The following is a 20,851-nucleotide window of genomic DNA, read 5'->3' on the forward strand; positions in this document are numbered from 1 at the left end:
AGAGCGGGCGAAGCCAAGGGGTGGCGGTGGTGTGAGAAGGTCGTAGGGGCGTGTGGAGCGGAGGAGAGAGGAAGGGAGGGCGTCTTGTCATGGCATGGCAGAGCAGACCATGGCAGGCTGAAAATCATCGTCTGGGGTACCTGATCCCTGTCTCTTCCGCGCGCCAAAGCTCCCGCCCACTAGCGCAGTAAAGTGGGTGGCCGGCCCCAAACAGCAACCAACGGCCAAACACTTGTCGTGGTGTTTTTTCTCCTCCTCGCCCTTTGCCTCACCTTTGCCCGTTTGTTGCCCCCCCTGTGTCTTGCAACTCCCGTGTTCCGCTCTCTTCACTATGGCCACAGACATGGCTACTCTCTCACAACTTCTCCAGGCCAGTCTGGACCCCCGCCAGAACAAGCAGGGTGAGTACCGTCTTTTGTTTATCTCAACCCCTACCATAGTGCAGCGTGTAGACGACCAAAGCAATGCGCATTGGTTCAACTGTCTGCACTATGTAGACGACACAGAATAGGTGTATCCACACGACTGCGCTGTGTGTGGCCGCATCACTTCCTCTCACCGCACCCCTCCATCGCCTCCCTCATACTCACTTTTCGCAGCCGAAGCAGCCATTGCCCAGGAACAGACCAAGCCCGGCTTCTCCCTCACCCTCCTCCAGATTGTCGCCTCGGACGCCAACCCGCAGACCACACGGTTAGCCGCCGCGCTCTACTTCAAGAACTTCATAAAGCGGAATTGGGTCGACGAAGATGGCAACTACAAGCTGCCCGAGGATGAGGTCGTCGCAATCAAGAGAGAGCTGATAGGCCTCATGGTCTCAGTACCAGCAAGTCTGCAGGCCCAGCTTGGTGAGGCCATCAGCGCCATTGCAGACAGCGACTTCTGGCAGAGATGGGACACCTTGGTCGACGATCTGATTTCGCGTCTCACCCCCGACAACACCGTCGTCAACAACGGCGTACTCCAAGTCGCACACTCCATCTTCAAGCGATGGCGGCCCCTCTTCCGCTCCGACGACCTCTTCACCGAGATCAATCACGTCCTGTCCAAGTTTGGCCATCCCTTCCTCCAGCTGCTCGAAAACACCGATGCCCTCATCACAAACTCGCAGGGCAACCCCGAGACACTGAAGAACGCCTTTACCACGCTCGATCTCTTGATAAAACTTTTCTATGATCTTTCGTGCCAGGATCTGCCTCCCGTCTTTGAAGACCACATCACCGTCATCTCAGGACTTCTCCATAAATACCTTACCTACGACAACCCCTCCCTACATACAGACGACGACACAGAGTCGGGACCGCAGGAGTATGTGCGCGCCGGCATTTTCGAGGCACTCATGCTCTACATCCAAAAGTATGAAGATGTTTTCGGCCCGCATCTGGGCCAGTTCATCGAGAGCACCTGGAGCTTCTTGATGTCTGTCGGGCTAGAGACAAAGTACGACATCCTAGTTAGCAAGGCGCTGCAGTTCCTTACCGCAGTCGCCTCGACACAACACGCCTCCGCCTTTAACAACCAGGATGTCTTGGTCCAGGTCATTGAAAAGGTCATTCTGCCCAATCTGACATTGCGCGAGTCTGATATCGAACTGTTCGAGGACGAACCGATTGAGTTCATCAGGAGAGATCTTGAGGGCTCAGATAATGATACCCGCAGACGCGCTGCGACCAACTTCTTGCGCCAACTCATGGCTCGCTTCGAGGGACTTGTCACGAGCACCTCCAAGACCTATATCGACGCCTACCTCCAAGACTATGCCAAGGACACTGCCAACAACTGGAAGTCTAAGGACACTGCTGTTTACCTCTTCACTGCTATTGCTGCAAAAGGTACCGCGACAGCTGGCCAGGGTGTGATGAGTGTCAACGAAAATGTCAACATTCTCGAATTCTTCCAGGCGCACATTGCCGCTGATCTGCAAGCACAAGGTGCCTCACCAATCCTCAAAGTCGACGCCATCAAGTTCCTCTACGTCTTCCGCAGTCAGCTATCACCCGACCTGTGGCGTGCTGCCTTCCCGCTGCTCGTAAACCAACTAGGCGACGAAAACTATGTTATCCACACATATGCAGCTATTGCTGTAGAACGCGCTCTGTTCATGACCGACGCCAACCGACAGCCTATCATTCCCAAGGCTGACGTGGTGGCATCGTCCAAAGATCTCCTTGCGCACTTGTTCAAGCTCATCACCAAGAACTCTGCCCCTGAGAAGATTCAAGAAAACGAGTTCCTGATGAAGTGTGTCATGCGTGTGCTCATTTTCGTGCGCGATGGTGTTTTACCAATCTGTGAAACAGTTCTCCAGAACTTCATCAACATTGTCAAGGTCATCAGACACAATCCCAGCAATCCTCGCTTCCAGTACTACCTGTTTGAGGGCATAGGCGCGCTCGTCCGATTCGGTGCGCCCAAGCACCCTCAGTTCTTCGAGGAGAAACTGTATGAGCCGTTTGCGGCTTGTCTGCAGGCTAATGTCGAGGAGTTCTCTCCCTACATCTTCCAAATATTCTCTGCTTTGCTCGAAGCGAACCCCTCTGGCGAGCTCAGCGAATATTACAGGAGCCTGTTTGCAATCATCATCCAGGGTGCGGTTTGGGAGCAGCGTGGTAACGTGCCTGCATTGGCCCGTCTCCTCAGCGCCATGGTTGCTCGTGATGCCCAACACATTGTCGCCAACAAGCACCTAGAACCCATCCTGGGTATCTTCCAAAAGCTTGTTACCAGCAAAGCACACGAGACTTATTCGTTCGAGCTCATCGAGTCTGTTGTCGCTAATATCCCAGCCGATGCTCTCCAGCCATACTTTGTCACTATTCTCCAGCTGATGCTGACAAGATTGTCCAGCATGAAGACGGAGAACTTCCAGCAGCGCTTCATTGCCTTTTACCACTTTGTCTCGGCCCGACTGGATAAGGGACTTGGCACTGATTTCTTCATCAGTGTCACTGACCAGATTCAGCATGAGTAAGTCGTGCACTTGTTGAGATGTTGATACTGTCGCTAATTCTGCAATAGTGTTTTCAAGCCTATTTACTTGACGGTCATCCTGCCCGACACTCAGAAACTTGCACGTCCCACTGACCGCAAAACTGCCGTTGTATCTTTTACCAAAACCCTTGGTGATTCGCAAGCGTTTGTCGATCGATATCCCAAGGGTTGGACACTTACGACTCAGCGGTTGATTGAGCTCTTGGTCAATCCACCCGTTCCTACAGCCGCGGATGATATCATCCCCGACGCTGACGTCGATGAGCTTGGCTTTGGTGTTGGCTTCACACAACTCAACACGTGCAAGAAGGCACCTCGTGACCCATTTCCCGAGATTGCCGATGTCAAGCAGTGGGTCAGTCAGTATCTCAAGGACGCAGACGCGCGTCATGGTGGTCGCGTTGTCAAGATTGTACAGGAGCGACTCGATGATACTTCGAAGCAGGCATTGGCAGCATATCTGAGTTAGGTGTGCTGAGTAAGTAGCGAAGTAGACTTGAATATCGGAATAAATGAAGTAATCGACGAAACAAAAGGGGACATGGGTTAATGATACCAGGGTTTTAGAATTTTAAGTGGTTCGGAATTCAAATTTTTCCACGCTTTGTGTTAGCAAAATCAAGCAAAGACACACCCATGATTTGATTATACGTGAAACAGCTTGGCGTGAAGTATAGTGTGGTTACAGGAGACTTGTGCTATTTCTATTTTGAGAAATAGAAATCAAAGAGTCCCAAGTAGAAGTTATTGAACTTTTTTTTCCCTTCTACCTACTACTACTACTACTACTACTACTACTACTACTACTACCTACTTACACATGCACAAGGCTATATTCAGGGATCTTCACAGTAGAATACCTAGTATAGCCCATTGTACGATTTTAATTACCCTTACTTATGTAACTGGGTACGGAAAAGATCCCGATCCGAGGATTTTTATTTTATTTTTCTTCGTCGTATCTCACGTCAGCTTTCGCTATAGTTAGGGGATTCTTGGCGCTAATCATGTAGGCTTGTTTTGCGAGTAGATGTGAGTGTAGCTATGTTATGTGTGGAGAAGGTACAAGTGTAGAGCAAGCGAAGTTTATTAGGTATTAGCTTGTTGTTGTGTGTGGTGCTGAAGATGGAGGAAAGGTAAGTATTGGTGAGGAGCCGGGCTTGCTAGGTATGTATGTAGGTAGGTAGGTAGGTAGGTAGGTAGGTAGGTAGGTAGGTAGGTAGGTGAAGTGATATAAGTAGTATAGATCAGCATAGGCGTCGTTTGGGGGGAGGGGGGTTGGCTTCCGGATAGCTTCGGGGTGTATACTAATAGGTAGTTCTAGGTTTTATCAGCAGTACAGTTACTTACTAAAAGGATGTTTCGTTGGATTGTTTCGTGCAGATCCCGCTTGATGAGTTGGGTTGAGTATGCATGTAATAAAGTGTAATACGAGGTACCGCAGTGGTGGTGAAGAGTAAGCTAAGCTTATAGTTTGTTAAATAGTAGGTAAGAGTGGCTATTAGACTGGTTACCACACATGTCATGTAGATGTTCTTTTTGGTATAAACAGCCGAACAAATCCTGTTTTTGTTGCTTCGATAGGAAATGCACCTGTGCATTTTGCCTCGTAATGAGCCAAGCTAACCCATACACGATTTCATTCGGACCTTTGGATCCATCACACACTTTGCAATGACGGCAGCTAGGGAGGCTCGAAGGATAAGGGCGGCTTCTGTGCACGGGTACCTTACTCGTTGTTGTGGGTACTACTCGTGTGTGCAAGGTATATATATATACCCTCTGCCTCCTTGCCTCTGTACAAATCAAACAGCATCATCACAATCCGATAATACCAAGAAAATAAACACAGCCTTACTTCGTTTCAACGTATAGTTTCTGATCTAATAATGCAACTCCTCACCTTACTCTCCCTCGGCCTCAGCGCCACATCCATCCTCGCTGCCCCAACAGCCTCCAACGCCACTGCCGCCGACATTGCACACCTCGCCAAGCGCCAGTCGTGTGGAAGTGTGAATCTAGGCACAGAAACATGTTTTAGTCGCACCATATATCGCTGTCTGCCAGACGGATGGAAGCAGGTTCGGTCGCCGTGCACGTAGAAGAACGGTTTGGTAAGTGGTGCTTAAGGTGAGGAAAGGGAGCACGTGGCTGACGAGCTTTGCCCTGTTCGTACGCCTGTCTTATGAAAATTTTGCGAATGATGAAATTTGAGATGCAGTTTTGTCTTGAACCTTGTCTAGATGCAATTATAACTTTCTTTGGCATGATTTGAATGTGAGTGATGGGTAATGCAAATCTTCTTGCTGATAGTAGTTACTTGGTTGTAGGAGTTAGGTGGCGGAATCAGATAAGGAAACGGATGAGAGATATGAGGTGCGAAAACGATGTGCTACGGTAAAGCTTGGATTCGTAGTGCTGTGGCGAGAAGACAAGGGCGTGTGTGCATGGTAGTTATCTGAACATGTTAACGTATTCGAAGTTCTACTTCGCTTACTATAGGTTAGCCGAATGCTTGAACTACAGTAGTATTTCCCTAACAGGCGTCATATAGCTAGTTCTCAATTACGTCACTTAACTTGTTTGTCACATTCACTTGTGAGATTCAAAAAGGAATATCACAATTTCAATTCCAAGTCAAAGTAAAAAGTTGCATCTTCTTGAATTAAAAGTCTTCTATGTCGGATGTGCTTGAAAGGGAGAAATGCTCGAGAAAAACAAGATCGCTTGCTAGATGATAAAGTAGATGCAATGTCGGACAAAAAAACGCTCTAACTTTCTTTTTTGGTTTCGACGAGAAAAACGAACAAACGCCCCAAGTGATGTTGATAACGAAAACACACAACACACCGCTTTTCGCATGTTGTGTTTGGACTCCTTGCAAGTAGTACCGCCATTTCCCTTTCCATTTCCCTTTCCCAATCCCATTGGTGATCCCTGGATTCTAAGTAAAAAAGAATAAAAAAGTGTCGTGACGATGATGGGTATCTCTTTCTTTCCTTCTAAAATCATTTGCACTTAAGCGTACTTCTCAATCATGGCCATGGCGCCGTGCTTCTCGAGACCCTCGAGAGCAGTCTGGAGCTCGGCAACGAAGCGCTTGTCGTTGCGGAGATCGTCACCGAACAAGCTCTTGATGTTGAGCTGAGCCATGGGGCCCTGTGCAGCGTGGGCCTGGAGCTCCTCGACCATGGGGTCGTCGACCTTGAAGGCCTTGCCGGCATCATCGACACCGTTGTTGTAGCGGAACCAGGCGGCGGCTACAAGGGTAAGGCGGCGGAGGGGACCACCAGCGACAATCTGCTCAGCAATGCTGGGCATGATGAACTGGGGGATCTTGCCGCTGCCACCGAGGCAGATACGGGGAAGCTCGTCCTTGAGAGTGGGGTTGGAGAAACGACCGAGGAGGGTGTTGCAGTAGTCGTCAACGCTGACACCAGGGATCTGGGGGAGAAGAGGCTTAACCTCCTGTTGCATCATGTTAATGATGAACTGGCGGTACACGGGGTGGCCAATGACCTCGTGGATGTAGTTGAAGCCAGCGAGCTGACCGGCGTAGCCCATAGCAGAGTGAGATCCGTTGAGCAGACGGAGCTTGATCATCTCGTACTCCTCGACCTTGTGGACGTCGGGAACGATCTGGACACCGGCCTTCTCAAAGGGAGGGCGGCCGTCAACAAACTTGTCCTCGAGCACCCACTGGTGGAAGGGCTCAGTGACGACTGGCCAGGCATCCTCAACACCGAACTGCTGAGCAAGGCTGACCTTGTCCTCCTCGTTGGTGCGGGGAGTGATACGGTCGACCATGGAGTTGGGGAAAGCGCCGTTGCTGGCGATCCACTCGGCAACCTCGGGGTTGAAGTGACGGGCAAACGAGACAAGCATGTCACGGCTGATGTCACCGTTCTTCTGCATGTTATCGCAAGAAAGAACGGTGAAAGGTCGGAGGCCGGCGGCGTGGCGGCGAGCCATGGCAGCGTAGAGGTAACCAAAGACGGTGCGGGGTGGCTGTCCACCGGCCAAGTCGGCGGCAACATCGGGGTGGTCGGTCTGGAGCTCGTGGGTGTTCTCATTCATGTAGTAGCCGCTCTCTGTGACGGTCATGGAAACAATGTGAGTGTCGGGGTGGGCCATCTTGGCAACAACAGCCTCGGCGTTGTCAGGAGCAAACATGTAGTCGGTGATGGCACCGCAAACACGGGCGCTGCTGCCCTCGGCGGCGCGCTCAATGATGGTGTAGAGGTTGTCCTGGGGCTTCAGGGCATCGCGCATTGGAGCAGCGAATGGTTGGAGGTCAACACCGCAGATGGACCAGTCCTGTACGTTGAATTGCTCAAGGAGCGTGTCGACGTAAGCAGCAAGATGGGCTCGGTGGAAACCGCCAACACCAACGTGGACGATTCCCTGCTTGACACCTTGTCGGTTGTAGGTGGGAACGGAGACATTCTGGAGCTGTGCAAGGTTCTGGGTGTTGAGCTTGAGGGGGGATGCTACCGCGCGACGAGCTTGTGTCGAAGCGGAGGAAGGAATCTTCTCCTCTTTGCGGTGAGTAAACTCGCGGGGTGGGGCGTTGTAGATGGGCTTGCCCTCTGAGGGGGTTTGCCGAACAGCCTCGGTGGACTGGAATCTGATGGGAGAGGCACGGTGGCAGGGCCTGGTGGACTGGAAGACAGCCCGAGCGCGGGCTGCTCGCAGGAGGTTCCTTGGGACTTGGGGAGGCATGGTTATGTGTGGAAGAGTAACGGAGGTAAAAGGTACGAAGAAAAGATACGGATGGGCAACGAACAAAGGCTGGGGGTCAATGGCTTATAAAGAGAATGGCTCTGTCCTTTTTGTGGGCTCGAGTGTACATGTCTCGTAAGCATGGTGCCAGGAAAAAAAAAGTCGCCATAGCGTATGTAGGGGCCCCTATTTTTTCAGAGGGTCTAGACATGGTAGATTCTGAGTCGGGAAACGAAGGCTGATAGCCTGTGCTTCGGGAAACGTGGGCAGTCGCCAAAGAAGGGGGTGGGGTGGGGAGACGGGGGGACGGGTGCTGCAGCTTGGATTGTGTTGTGTCGGTGGGCGGTGGCGAGCTGGGATGGGTACGTGCAAGGGGTGGGTGACCGGTGCGCAGGAACAGTTTGGCGGGCTGGTACCGGACGATTAGGCTTTTTTTCTTGTGGCCTTTGACGCGTCCCTTGGAACGGAGCCCCGATTTTTAGACTGGATAAAAGTTTCAGACTTTTACAGCTGCCGCCTCCGCGGTGTGAAGACAGTGAAAGGGAGCCACAATTGGGCCGGCGAGCTAGGGTAGTGCTGATGCTTGCTGGCGATTTTGTGCGATGCAGAATGTGCAATCACGCCCGCCGTGGGTTGAGTGATGTGATGCAATTGACAGAAGGCTGTGGGTTGCCGCTCTCTAGTGTAGTGCGTAGAGTGTTTAGTTGAGTAGTGGTGATAGGGATACAGCTAGAGGACGGAGTTTATTGGCGTGGGGCGTGGCGTGGCGTGGCATAGCGTGGGGGAGTGTGAGTTTCCTCGCGCCCATGGCTGGTCACACTACACGATGATACCAATAGCACTGCACTGCACCGCACTCATGCTCGTGGCTGCAGCGGCCATGGTGTTGTTGCTCTTGTTGACCGCATCGTCAGGCTGCGCTTGGCATGGCCATGCCGTACGGCACAATGGCATGGGCGGCGACGACAATGCGACAGCGACAGCGACAGCTCTGGCCGCCCTGGGCTCAGCGTAGCAGCATCAGCATCAGCATCAGCATGGCAGCATGGCAGCATGGCAGCATGGCCTTGTCCATGGGCTGCAGCTGGGACGGGAGCGCGTCTCAAAGCGGAAGCACCAGAGAGCATCCGACGCAGCTAGGGATTGCGTTGAGAGATAGGGCAGGCAAATGGCAGCGCGACTCGTTCACCGACTTGTGGGCAGCATATGCAATGCCATGGCCAAAATGCCAAAACGGCCACCAAAAGGATCTGCGCTGTGCGCCCTGCACCTGCACCTGCACATGCACATGCACCTGAGCCTCATGCGGTATCGCTGGGCAGCACATCATCCCCGCCGGTGCTCCAGTCGTGCTGCACCTGGCCTGCATGCTCCTGCACCACGTCCATATCCATCTCCACCCTACCCATTATTAGATCGGCAATGAGAGCGGCGGCGACACCGCCCCTCCGGCCATCTCGCCGCTGCTCTAGACGACTCCAATTCTCTGGCGCTACGACGTCCATTGCCACCGGGACTACTTAGTCGGTACAAGCCGAGACGGGCCCATTTCAGGGGGGCCTTGCAAGCGCCCATCCTTCCCATCCTTCCCATCCTTCGAAGCCCCAAATCCCACTTTTGGCGGCTTCGAGAAAGAAAGCAAAAGCAAAATACCTGCACTACCCGGCCCCCAGATAAGCTGCCATGGTGATCCATTCCCCACGCTGCCAGCGGACGCTGATACTGGCCCGCCGTGGGGATCCACTTTTGCAACACCATGCCACGTCTAGCCATGTATACACCATGTACACATCTTCCCACACTTGTCTCCATGTCTATGTGCATGCTAATAGTACGTACATGTGTTGAGGGCGGCCACAGGATGAAGAAGCAACATGGAACACTCCTGCTCGACAGTGCTCCTCCTCTGCTTCACCGCATCCTCCCTCCCCTGGCCCCGGCTTATGCCAACAGCGGGACTGAGCCGGAAAATAGACGTCGAACATGGCAGGAGCTCGCAATCGTCTCGGCATATTGTTTGCAACCCGCCGTCTAGACTACCGCGTGCCCCGTGTCCAGCATCACGCGTGACATTGGGGTTCGCGGAAAGCACAGGGCCTCTTGTTACCAAGCAATAAGCATCCCACACATCCGCCCCCCTCCAACACTCGTCTTCACGATGCCCGTTTGAGACTGTGTGCAATTACCCCCAGACGGCCCAATAGCCTTTGCGGACTTCCCCACGGCTTCCAATACTCGCTACTTACGCGTCTCCCCATCCCCCACCCGGTATCCGACTGCGTCCGTGTCACACTCCTTTTTTCTTTTCCTCCACCCAAGCTCCAAAAACACCTTGTCCATTGTTCACATCTCTTGGCCGACCATGCCTCGTGACTGCATCCTACCCCGGCATTCGCTGCATGTCCCGCCGCCCCGGGTCATGGTCATTCCCTCGACTCATCTCACTGAACACGCCCAATCGGCTTTTTGCCCGCCCTCCAGCCTTATTTCGTTGAGCACGTTGATGATGTGATGCCACCAAAACATGGCCCAGTACTTACCATGGCCTTCCACAAGCTCATGTGCATTGTCTGGATACGTATGCACTCATCGGAGTTATTACATACTAGATTGTCCGTTATCCCACGGCATAATTGCCCAGGCTACTTGGATACCTCGGTGCATTGTCACCGCCTGCTCTCGGAATCCGAGACTTACATTGTGCTATCCCACCAACAGCAGTCACCTGCTCACTGTGACCATTTTCTTACAGAGGCATTCGAGATTACCGTCAACCGGTATCAAATGCGGACGAATACATCCACAGAAACTAATTCTCGGCAGTATTGGAAAGAAGCATGTGGCGGCAACAGCCCTTGCGTAGCATCCAGAGGGATGAGTGACTGTCCTCGTCACTGTATCAACTACCTACCCACACCATTGTCTCCGCAAACAAACATGACACTGACACCTTGCACTGCCAGTTTCATCCCCATCTGCAACACCTTCCCCACCATCTCGAATAAGAATTCTGCGAAAAAGCGTATAACCTTCTTATTTTGGCCGGGCCCCCCAACTGAAAATGGCGAACATATTGCCCCACCACTTTGCTGCCGCCCGCCCCATATATATCTCTTAGCCTTTTCTCGCCGGGGCCAAGTTTCTTAGTAACAATGGGGTCACTTGTAGGGCTGATCTCCACCTTGGTGCGTGCAGGTACGAGGCGTCCTGGGGGGGCAAACCTTTAGCGCATTCTTTGCGTGAGATGCAGCAAGGCTTAATTCTTCAGGACCCACTGGTGCGGTCTAGGGATTTTGTAGGCTAAATGGGTATTTGGAGGCGATGATAGTGGAGTTTTCCGCTTGATATACCCGCTTTCGATGTGCGAGATAGTGAAGTTTGCGGTTTGCGGGTAAAGAGATCTCACTCTATTCGCGTGTTGCCACTATGATGGAGTTTGCTCTTTCCCCATCGGTGCCAACGCTGATGATCTCTGTCGTCAGGGTCTGAAGAACTCTGGGGTCGGTGGATCTCACTGGCAAATATCGTCATACATACTTGACACAGACTTGATAGTTACCTCTTCTTCTGGTCCAGAGACTATGCTACAAGAGGAAGCTGCACTGAGTGAGTAAGTAACTGGTCGTCGCCATGGTTCCACAGTGTGAGAAAATGGTCCGATTCAAGTAGCTGGATAGGTCTTTTCAAGTGTCTCGAACTGCCGTACTGATGATGCATCGAGTTGAACCATACTCACAACTGTACACTTGAGTTGATTCACTTACCACCCATACCCAACACTCCAAACCTTTTAAATCCTTCAAACCCTTCAAGCCCATCAGGCCCATTGAGCACTATCTAGCAATTCCACATCACATACAAACCTACCACTAAGTCACTCGGCTACCTCCCTATCATCCACAAACTCTATCCAAAGCCATCAACCCAGGAACCTTCCAAGATCCAATAAACCTACGTCAAAAATAGAAACTTCGCAACCCCTTGGCCCATGCAATACACATCCGCCACACATCTCGCTTGCGCCAAAAAAAAGCCACCGATCCAGATCGAGGCCGCGAACCACACAGCCCCAGTGAATTAAGGAGCCGTCGCTATCTGGCGGGACGGTCCTCTTTGCATCTGCATCCAGCCCCTTTTATGGTTCGCGCAGGGCTATACCCAATAGCTTGTGCTTGTGTAGGTCCTGAATAATGTGCGTAGGAAAGCTGAGATGTGGAAGGGGTAGTGTGGCGAGAGTGGTAGTGATTGGTTAGTCGTGTGAGGAAAGGAACGTTGAACAAGACATAAACATAACTACACTAGATAAACATCTAGTTACATAATTCCCCCTTTCCCCTCCCCAAAAAAAAACTCCCACAGTCTTCTTGAACGGAGATACTTTGGAATTTGCATAACCACTTCACTAGGTTTTAAAATCTTTATTGCCTACTTAGCAGTTCATCCAATCTCCTTGTGGCTTACTTATCCTCGTTCGATTTCATTCAATTCGCTCACTTCACCTCACTTTATCCACCAACTAAACTGAATCCTTGGCACAAAACACAAGCATATTCTCTATACAATCCCAAACTATTATACTCTCTCTCCCCACTCACCTCAACACGCAGAGCCATAGCACCTCCAAAAAAAACAAGCTCAAGACTAACTTAGACGCCAGTGGCAAAGACGGGACCCACAAACCCACTACTAGCATATGTAGAGGGAAGAAAAAAAAACTCTCACAAGCTTCATGCGTGGAATTTTCCCTTGCACTTGCCACCCCACATTCGCGCAAGCCAAGGAATAATTACGCAATTGTGCGTGCAGCCTGCCTGCTGGTCCCCAGTGCCTTGCCGTTGAGCGCCCGTTCGCAAGGGTATAGTGTAGACAAGGGAAGGTATGACATAAAAAGTGGAGACGAGCAAAAGGGACCCAAGTTCGGATTTACTAGAGTAGTTATGTGCATTTCGAATACATACAGGCATAACGGAACCAAGTACCTGAACATGTGAATTAGTCTATTAACATTCAAACAAACACATACTAGTTATACCTAGTGGGGATCCTCAAACCCCGTTCGAGGGAGCTCCCCCTCCCCCTCCCCCTCTCCCCCAAAATAAAATAAAAATAACAGGTTATACCATGCCCATGATGTTACATTCAAACATGCCTCGTTATGATATCTTGCAAAGAGAAAAAAAAAAGACTGTGCCATTCCCCCCAATTTCCCGTTTCCATGCAAAAAAAAAACTTCATAAAACCTAGCAACAACTTCCCCAACCTTGTTGTTTCCCCTTCTTACTTGCATCATTAAGATTGACACCGCCTCTATTCGCACCCCCACCCCCAGGCCCTTTAACACCACTCCGCCGATCATTCAAATCGTACTTCCCCGCCTCAATATTCTGATATATCCTTTCCGCCACCTCTAGAAACGCTCTTTCGACGCCTTCTCCGCTCTTGGCGCTCGTCTCCACATACTGCATGACGCCATTTGCTTTGCACCACTCCTCTGCCTCTTCGCACGAGACCTGGCGCTTGTTTGCGGCGGCTTCGGAGCCGGAGACGGTGGACGAGGGGGCGAGATCGGATTTGTTGCCTACGAGGACGACGACGATACCTTCTTCGGCGATTTGACGGAGGTCGTGCAGCCAGGAAGTTGCGGAGAGAAAGGTGTTTTTGCGCGAAATGTCGAAGACGAGTAAGGCGCCTGAGGCGCCGCGGAAGTAGCTGCGCGTGATGCTCTTGTATGTTTCTTGGCCGGCCGTGTCCCAGAGGGATAGCTTCATGTGCTTTTGTTCTTGTTTTTGTTTCGCGGGGGAGACGGGGGCTTGTGCTTGGGCCGCCGCGGCGGAGGGATTGTTGATGTTGAGGGCGTATGAGGCTGGGGGGCCGACGGGGACTATGCGCGAGCCGAATTCTACGCCGATGGTTACGTCGTGGTGTGGTGAGAAGCGGCCTTCGCACAGCCGGACTGTGAGCTACATACGGTCAGCGCCGGGGAAGAGCAAGCCATATTGTCGTTGTCGTCGTCGCATACACTTGATTTACCGCATCCGGAGTCGCCTAGGGATACGATCTTTGCTATGTAATCCCATGGCTGAGCCATGATCGTCTGCAACGCCGTGCGACGGCGGGTATGGGAGCCGGGGCTCGGAGGGCTGGCTTATGTGATGTTCTACACCACGTGCGAGAGAGGCTAGCTACAGTGTGTTTGGAGACGCGAGTTTTGTGCAGGTTCGAGCAGTTGGCAAGGTGAGAAGCGTGTTAGCAGGTTCGATGTGAGGAAAGTTGGGTCGATGGAGATACAGGTGAGGTCAGGTCAGGGTTCAAGAATGCGGTCATAGCTCGGCAGCCGCTTGAGTCGAAGGAGACGGCGAACCACGATGTAACTGCAAATGCAAATAATGCAGACTTGGGCCTCCCAACCAAGTGCTGGTAGCAGCGGTACGTCTGTCGCATCCGTCCTTTATTTTTTTTCGCCGTGGCTGGTACTCGGCATGTCTATTTGACATGTCAGCCGAAGTATCTCCGGACGGTCCTGTCTGGACTTTTGACGGCACCAAGAATACGGCTACGCCCTTTGAAGGAAATTCACATGCGAAATCTACAGTCATGTCGCAAACTCCAGGCAACAGCTAACCTGAGGAATGTGGGTATAGTTAGCGGACTGGGTGCATGGCAGCGTGTAAGCTAGGGAGGGTAGCGGCGCGTGGGTACATGTCCTGTCCTGTCCTGTCCTGTCCTGTTCACGAGGATGCCGGCCCCGACAGCTATCGATAACCCGACGCGCACTGGCTTGGCTCTGCGACGATGAGCAACGCCCATCGACAGCAGCTCGCCCGATAGCTTCAGCCTCAATAGCGCCCCATGTCCTAGCGCCCTAGTAATCTATTTCCCACCACCATACTCTGGACTTGCCATCACCACCACCACTCCCCGCCGGCCGTCGTCATCCTGAATCACTCAGCCTGGTCGCGTCGGGCTGCATGTCTCTTCGACTGCGTCATCCGCGCCTGCCTCTTGTACTCCGGTACCCTTGCGCTCGACCGCCTCACCACCGCTGACCTCTCGCCGGACTGCACGCTTGCCCTGGGGCTGCATCCACAATACATAGGCCCGGCCCGCCACTGCAAAGCCACCTATTTCTGATTCCGCCCATCGCTCGCTCCGCCCGTCATGTTCTCCGAATGTAAGTAGTCCCGCGCCTTATCAGGTACATGTGACAAGGCCACCGCCTCGTGTCTTGGGTCCTCTGCCTCACTCGCGTGACTGACATGCGTGCTTCACAGATGCATCCAAATTCCTCTCCCAGTCGCAGTCCCGCCTGTCGCTCGGCCAGCCAGACTCGACTTTGACCCGCAACACCCCCGAGAGGCAACGCCCGTCATCGCGCGCTGCCCAGACCTACCTCCAGCGCCGCAACATGCCCAACCCTTACAACTCGCAGGCCATGAGCCGCTTCGCTTTTGCCTCCCGAACCTCGAATGCGCCCGCTCCTCTATTCTACTCTGCTACCGATGACTTCCGGGAAGAGGACGACCATGTCGAGCACGACCGGGAAATGGCAGACCACTATGCCCTGCAGCGCTCACGGCGACAGTTTGGCGCAAGCAACTTGTCAGAATCATCCGAGGTCGAAGACGACCTTGTTCAACGATCAGATCATACCATAGAAGCAGACAGGGGTGACCACGACTCTCCGGCTTATGGCTTGGGGCGGGGAATCAAGAGCTCGTGGATAGGTGATAAGCCTGCGCGCGGAAGGTCTACAACCGCCAAACAATCACACGAAGAAGAGCGAGAATCTAGTGTTCCCTTGTCCGAAACCACCGATCGCAGCAGCAGGGGGAGAGGCAATCTGGTAGATGTAGAGCTCGAATCAACAGATCGAGAAAGCATGGAAGAGCTGGATCGGGATGAGTTACTAGGTCATCAGGATGAACCACCGCCTTCATACCAACAGTTTCGAAATATGCCAAGGCAAAAACGCGGGCGCAGTCCGCTGCGGAATACCCTTCCCATACCCCAGGAGACCGACGAGGATACCCTGCTTGAGCATCCACGGCCTATGAGTCTGGATCGCCAAACCGTTCCCGACGACGTACCGGAAAACCCGACGATAGCGCCGCGCCACAACTTTTTCTGGGCTGAGCTCTTCATAATCGTGCAGTGTGCTCTTCTGGGCACATGGTTCATTTCGTTTCTACAAGAGTCACCACCTAACAAGAAGAACCCATTGGGCGACACCATTTACACCGTCTTGCACTCGTCATTCCACCTGATTGGTGTCTATTCACTCGTCTCAGTCATAGTCGGAGTCCTATGGCTATCACTACTGCGGTCCTTTGCCCGGCCTTTGGTGAGCCTGATGCTACTGGCAGTGCCAGTCATTTCTGTGTCCTTTTTCTTCTACCCTTTTGTATCAAGTTTCAAAGGGTACTGGCATGGCGACAGCGTTCAGGATCGGATGATGCGCTGGCTCTCGTTTGGCCCATTATTATTGGCTGGCTCCTGGGTGTACACCATTCTCAAGGCGCGTCATTCACTGGAAAAGGCTACTAGCATGTTGGAGTTTTCTAGCGAAATCCTGAGGGCGCAGTTCCCCTTGCTACTTGTCGGCATTGCAACACTGGCCGCTGTCATTCTCTGGTCCTGGGTCTGGATTCTCATGTTCACACATTTGTTTCTTGGGGGTCACTTTGCAGGCAACAAGTCTCGGTGGATCATCGATGCAAGCACATGGTGGCTTGGTATTGCGTTCTTTTTGGACTACTTCTGGACCTTGGCTGTCATTGCAGGTGTGCAGAGGGCGACTACAGCAGCAACCGTTTCTCAGTGGTACTTCCATCGCAACAGCGTGCCGGCGCCTTCTCCCAGGACAGTCGTTCAAGCCTCGCTCAGCCACGCGACATATACCATGGCTGGCACGATTTGTCTGTCAACACTCATTTCCCTCGTAGTTCGCTTGCCGCTCATTGCTCTCCCGAAGAGAATTGCCGGCCTGATCAGCATGTGCGCTTACTCGATAATGCCGACTCCGATTGCTGCCTTGACGAACCCACTCACTCTAACCTTTGCGTCCATTCACGGCGTACCTTTGAACCAGGCTGCACTGGGTCTTTCGCAAATGAATTTTATTTCTGCGGCATCCCCTACGACGACCCTCGGCCCAAGATCGTTCAAGGACCACGGCCGACCATCAATACAGTCGTACAGGCTCGCCAAACTCCTCCTTCACGCCATTCGCTGGGTCATCACGCTAGCACTCGGCTTTGGTGGCTGGGTCTCGACTGCACGCATGCTTCAACTAGGCAACGGCACGGTGCCATACAAAGGTAGTCTTTATGCCTACGTCGTTGGTCTGATTAGCGCCGCAATTGGATGGGGTGCTCTAGGCGCCATGGAAGGCGTCCTCGGCGGTATCCTGGATGCAGTGTTGGTGTGCTGGGGCAGTGAGGTTGGAAGAGACGGCCAAGGAGAGGCCAGGTACTGTGTCGATGCAGGCCGCCTGTTTGGCAACGAAGTCACGGGTCGGGGGAGAGCACGATATGAGGTTTGATGTGAAAGTGTGGCCATGTCATTGGCAAGGAGTTTTTCAGGTCAATTTGGATGGCCCCAGTCTTGTTTTGGGTATACCTTGGCTTCTTCTTTTTCTTCTTCCTTTCTTTTTACATTTTCTTTGTCATGAGGCTCGTGTTTGGCATGAAATGTAGCGCTTGTACCGCGTAGCAGCACTCGAGAGAAGCATTGTTCTCTATTGTTTTCTGGGTTCAACATATGTAGGCTAGGAGGAGAGAAGGGATCGATGTACAGTTCCAAGTTAGTTTGCCATATCTTCTTTCAGGCGTGGCGTGTAGTGCGAGGACGCAGTGTCCACACCCAGACAATGTATACATACATAAATACTTATATATAGCCACATCCAGCCCAACGGATCTAAGCATGTATGGCGCGATGCAACGGCAGCGACAGGTGCCAGGCCGGTCTGCGTCATGGTTCGCTTAGCGAGTAGCGCGCAGTGACGCGTGGGAAAGCGGGGCCAAGATCAACACGGCTACTGCAGCTCAAACATGGGCCCAGCGCAGCAACGAGCAACACAATAGCCCTCAGCCTCTATGGAGTGCTCTCCCCGCCGCCATGTCCTCGCGCACCGTTCCGACAATGAAATCCCTGTCTACGGCTGAACGTCGTTCCGTGAATGCCAACCACTCGTCGGCCTCGCGACCCCGCGTCGCCCTTGGAGAAGAACACGACCGCCGCACCACCAGCACAGCACCGCATGCGAAGAAGCACTCGGCCACCATGCGCCCAACTGGCGCCACCACGGGCGAGCGCCGTACCGAAAAGCGCGAGGTGCGAGAGCGAGAGACCGAGGTCAGGCGCATCAAGACGCCGCTGAAGTCCTCGACCGAGAGCCATCCGAGTACTCGAAGCCGTGCAGAGAAACCGGCGCGTGATGTTGAGAGACCGTCTCGGAGTGCTGCTTCGCAAAAGTCGCAACCCGAAGAGCCCCAGACGCCATGGGAGCCACAGGCATCTCTGGTACCACATACGACGGCCCCGCTGGCCACACGCATTTCCATGCCTCCCCTCGCGTCCACCGCCCCCGTGTCGTTGCAGCCTACACCGCTCGCGCAGCTCTCGGTCGAGGCCCAAGAGAAGGCGATTCTCGAGGATCTGCTGTTTGTCTTTATGGGCTTTGAGGGGCAGTATATTCGCTTCAGCGACGCATACAACCCACATGAAGAGAAAGAGCGTCTAGTGGGCCCCCAATTTCGTCTGATGCCCGGCCTTGACCCGAGTCTGCGCGACCTGACCAAGTCCATGTTGAAGACCGCCACCCACTATATTGCTGTCGAAGCCTGTGTCGAAGTTCTGAGCAGGGAGGAGTACGGTGCTGTCAACCATGCCCTGTGTGCTGCTGTGCGCCGATTGCTGAAGGACTATCTCACGCTTGTAGCCCAGCTCGAACACCAGCTCTTGACCAACGAATCCTTCACCCTCCACGTGCTAAATCTGCATACAAAACAAACAAGTCACATGCTGTTCCAACTCTACACGACAGGCATCGAATTGCTGAAAGCAAACGGTATACTGGAGGATGAGAAGGATGAGGATTCGGCCGATGACGATAGCAATGATTTTGAGAATATTCTTGAATCGTTACGAGAAGGTGGCAATACTACCAAGAAACTCTGCAAAGGTGGAAGCGTACTTGGTCTGGTCACAAAACGCCTTGCTTCCATGTCGGGAGATCCTGCAGCGCGCACACTATTGACTACTCTGCTACGGGAAGCTAGCAGACCATACATGGCTATGTTGAACGAGTGGTTACATCACGGCGGCATCAAAGACCCACATTCCGAGTTTTTGATCAAGGAGCAGAGGAGCATCAAGCGCGAGCGGTTAGATCAAGATTACACGGATGAATACTGGGAGAAGAGATATACCATACGCGATAACCTTGTTCCACCACAGCTCGAAGCAGTAAAGGACAAAGTACTACTAGCAGGCAAATACCTGAACGTAGTCCGCGAGTGCGGAGGCGTCGACGTTAGCAAGATTGTGCAGGACGCGCCAACTAGTTTTGATGATCCTCGCTTTTTGGACAATGTCAACTCCTCATACGCCTACGCAAACTCGTCGCTTCTCAACCTGCTCCTTACGACACATCAACTCCCAGCACGACTACGTTCACTGAAGCACTACTTCTTCCTCGATCGATCCGACTTCTTCACTTACTTCCTTGAGATGAGTGAGCTTGAGCTCAAGAAGCCAGCTAAGCATGTTAATGTCGGCAAGCTGCAATCTCTCTTGGATCTCGCCACACGTCATGCTGGTTCAGTTGCCGTCGAAGACCCGTACAAGGAAGACATCAAGGTCCAGATTAACAATACTGGTCTGACGAATTGGCTCATGAAGATTGTCAATGTCCAGGGTCTGGACCAGGAAACCGCTAGTGCTACACTGTCAAGTTATACCCCGGCAAATTCCGCGCCCATTACAGATGATACCAACATTACAGGATACCAGGCGCTGGTCTTTGACTATGCCATGCCATTCCCACTGTCACTGGTAGTCAGCAGAGTCACCCTAACTCGCTACCAATTGCTCTTCCGATACCTCCTGAGTTTAAAGCACCTCGAGACGGACCTGGCCAAGTGTTGGGGCGAGCAGGGCAAGAATGCCGCCTGGAAACATCGTTCAAGGAACCCCCGTATCGAACAGTGGAAACGCCGAGCGTGGACACTTCGTGCACGTATGCTGGTCTTTGTGCAACAACTTACATACTACTGTACATCGGAAGTCATTGAGCCAAACTGGACCTCATTGATGTCGAGGATAAGCGAGGAGAAGAACCAAGACGCAAGGGCCAAGGGCAGGATGACCGAGGATGAGAGCGGCGGACCCCAAGTGAAGCGAACAGTAGACGAACTGATGCAGGACCATGTTGATTTTCTTGCAACCTGTTTGAAAGAATGCATGCTTACTAACAGTAAGCTGCTGCGAGTAAGTTTTGCACCACCTGCCCTTTACCACCTCGATTCCCATGCTAACAAACTCCCCCAGATCAACAACAAGATCATGCAAACGTGCTCCATGTTCGCCTCCTTCACCTACTCGCTATCACGCTACCTTGTAACCGGTGACCCGGACCTCGTCGCCCAAATTAACGCCACTTTTGCACCTCCCCAACCCGAACCATCCCAGACTTCCAAATCCTCAAAAAACCCCACACCTGCTGCCGCCCCACTGCTCAATGCCACGCATAGACCCACCACACAATTCGTATACGATCCCCAGCGCGTCGACAAGATGTTCGACATGCTAGCCAAGTACGAAGAGAATTTCACAAGGCATCTTAAGATTTTGCTGGACACATTGAATTATCTCGCTGCGACGGAGACGGTCGTGTTTTTAAGTCTTTGTGCACGGCTCACAAGTGCAGGCGAGGGGTTGAGTGGGTTTCAGGTGCCAATGGGTATGGAAGGTATTGCGTAGTTGTTGAATCATTTTCGCACCGTCGGGGTTTCGGCACGTCGATAGTGCTGTTGTTCTCTTTTTGATTCATTTTGGACCTACGGAGGAGGTGATTTTTTTTCGCACTTATAAGTTTGTCGAGGCGCTTCAGCGATACCAATGGTTCTATCTACTT

At 52.5% G+C, this 20,851-nt stretch overlaps 5 protein-coding genes across 5 annotated transcripts; 3 read left to right on the forward strand and 2 right to left on the reverse strand.

Annotated features, from left to right (window-relative positions):
* The first annotated feature begins 223 nt into the window (after nt 1–223).
* COCSADRAFT_41262 (uncharacterized protein) lies at nt 224–3,540 on the forward strand. The gene is made up of 3 exons (XM_007706699.1): nt 224–401; nt 600–2,967; nt 3,019–3,540. The coding sequence occupies exons 1-3, from the start codon at nt 332–334 to the stop codon at nt 3,458–3,460; spliced, it is 2,880 nt and encodes a 959-aa protein (XP_007704889.1). The 5' UTR covers nt 224–331; the 3' UTR covers nt 3,461–3,540.
* Nucleotides 3,541–5,639: 2,099 nt separating this feature from the next.
* Nucleotides 5,640–7,898, reverse strand: COCSADRAFT_41263 (uncharacterized protein). The gene has a single exon (XM_007706700.1). The coding sequence runs from the start codon at nt 7,711–7,713 to the stop codon at nt 6,010–6,012; it is 1,704 nt and encodes a 567-aa protein (XP_007704890.1). The 5' UTR covers nt 7,714–7,898; the 3' UTR covers nt 5,640–6,009.
* A 4,867-nt stretch (nt 7,899–12,765) lies between these two features.
* COCSADRAFT_128099 (uncharacterized protein) lies at nt 12,766–14,139 on the reverse strand. The gene is made up of 2 exons (XM_007706938.1): nt 13,733–14,139; nt 12,766–13,673 (listed from the first exon to the last, which is right to left on the reverse strand). Exons 1-2 carry the CDS (start codon nt 13,799–13,801, stop codon nt 12,954–12,956), a joined length of 789 nt encoding a protein of 262 aa, XP_007705128.1. The 5' UTR covers nt 13,802–14,139; the 3' UTR covers nt 12,766–12,953.
* Nucleotides 14,140–14,554: 415 nt separating this feature from the next.
* On the forward strand, nt 14,555–17,612 carry COCSADRAFT_153147 (uncharacterized protein). The gene is made up of 2 exons (XM_007706939.1): nt 14,555–14,884; nt 14,985–17,612. The coding sequence occupies exons 1-2, from the start codon at nt 14,872–14,874 to the stop codon at nt 17,252–17,254; spliced, it is 2,283 nt and encodes a 760-aa protein (XP_007705129.1). The 5' UTR covers nt 14,555–14,871; the 3' UTR covers nt 17,255–17,612.
* Nucleotides 17,613–17,832: 220 nt separating this feature from the next.
* Nucleotides 17,833–20,697, forward strand: COCSADRAFT_164961 (uncharacterized protein; the record flags this gene model as incomplete). Its single annotated transcript, XM_007706940.1, has 2 exons — nt 17,833–20,205; nt 20,266–20,697. 2 exons carry the CDS (start codon nt 17,833–17,835, stop codon nt 20,695–20,697), a joined length of 2,805 nt encoding a protein of 934 aa, XP_007705130.1.
* Between the last annotated feature and the right edge of the window lie 154 nt (nt 20,698–20,851).

This window comes from Bipolaris sorokiniana, assembly GCF_000338995.1.
Source record: "Bipolaris sorokiniana ND90Pr unplaced genomic scaffold COCSAscaffold_17, whole genome shotgun sequence".
NCBI classification, from domain to species: domain Eukaryota; kingdom Fungi; phylum Ascomycota; class Dothideomycetes; order Pleosporales; family Pleosporaceae; genus Bipolaris; species Bipolaris sorokiniana.

Coding starts and splice junctions, on each gene's coding strand:
- COCSADRAFT_41262 (XM_007706699.1), top strand. CDS start 332: ATGGCCACAGACATGGCTACTCTCTCACAACTTCTCCAGGCCAGTCTG. Junction 402..599: donor CCCCCGCCAGAACAAGCAGG/GTGAGTACCGTC, acceptor CACTTTTCGCAG/CCGAAGCAGCCATTGCCCAG. Junction 2,968..3,018: donor ACTGACCAGATTCAGCATGA/GTAAGTCGTGCA, acceptor ATTCTGCAATAG/TGTTTTCAAGCCTATTTACT.
- COCSADRAFT_41263 (XM_007706700.1), bottom strand. CDS start 7,713: ATGCCTCCCCAAGTCCCAAGGAACCTCCTGCGAGCAGCCCGCGCTCGG.
- COCSADRAFT_128099 (XM_007706938.1), bottom strand. CDS start 13,801: ATGGCTCAGCCATGGGATTACATAGCAAAGATCGTATCCCTAGGCGAC. Junction 13,674..13,732: donor CCGGATGCGGTAAATCAAGT/GTATGCGACGAC, acceptor GACCGTATGTAG/CTCACAGTCCGGCTGTGCGA.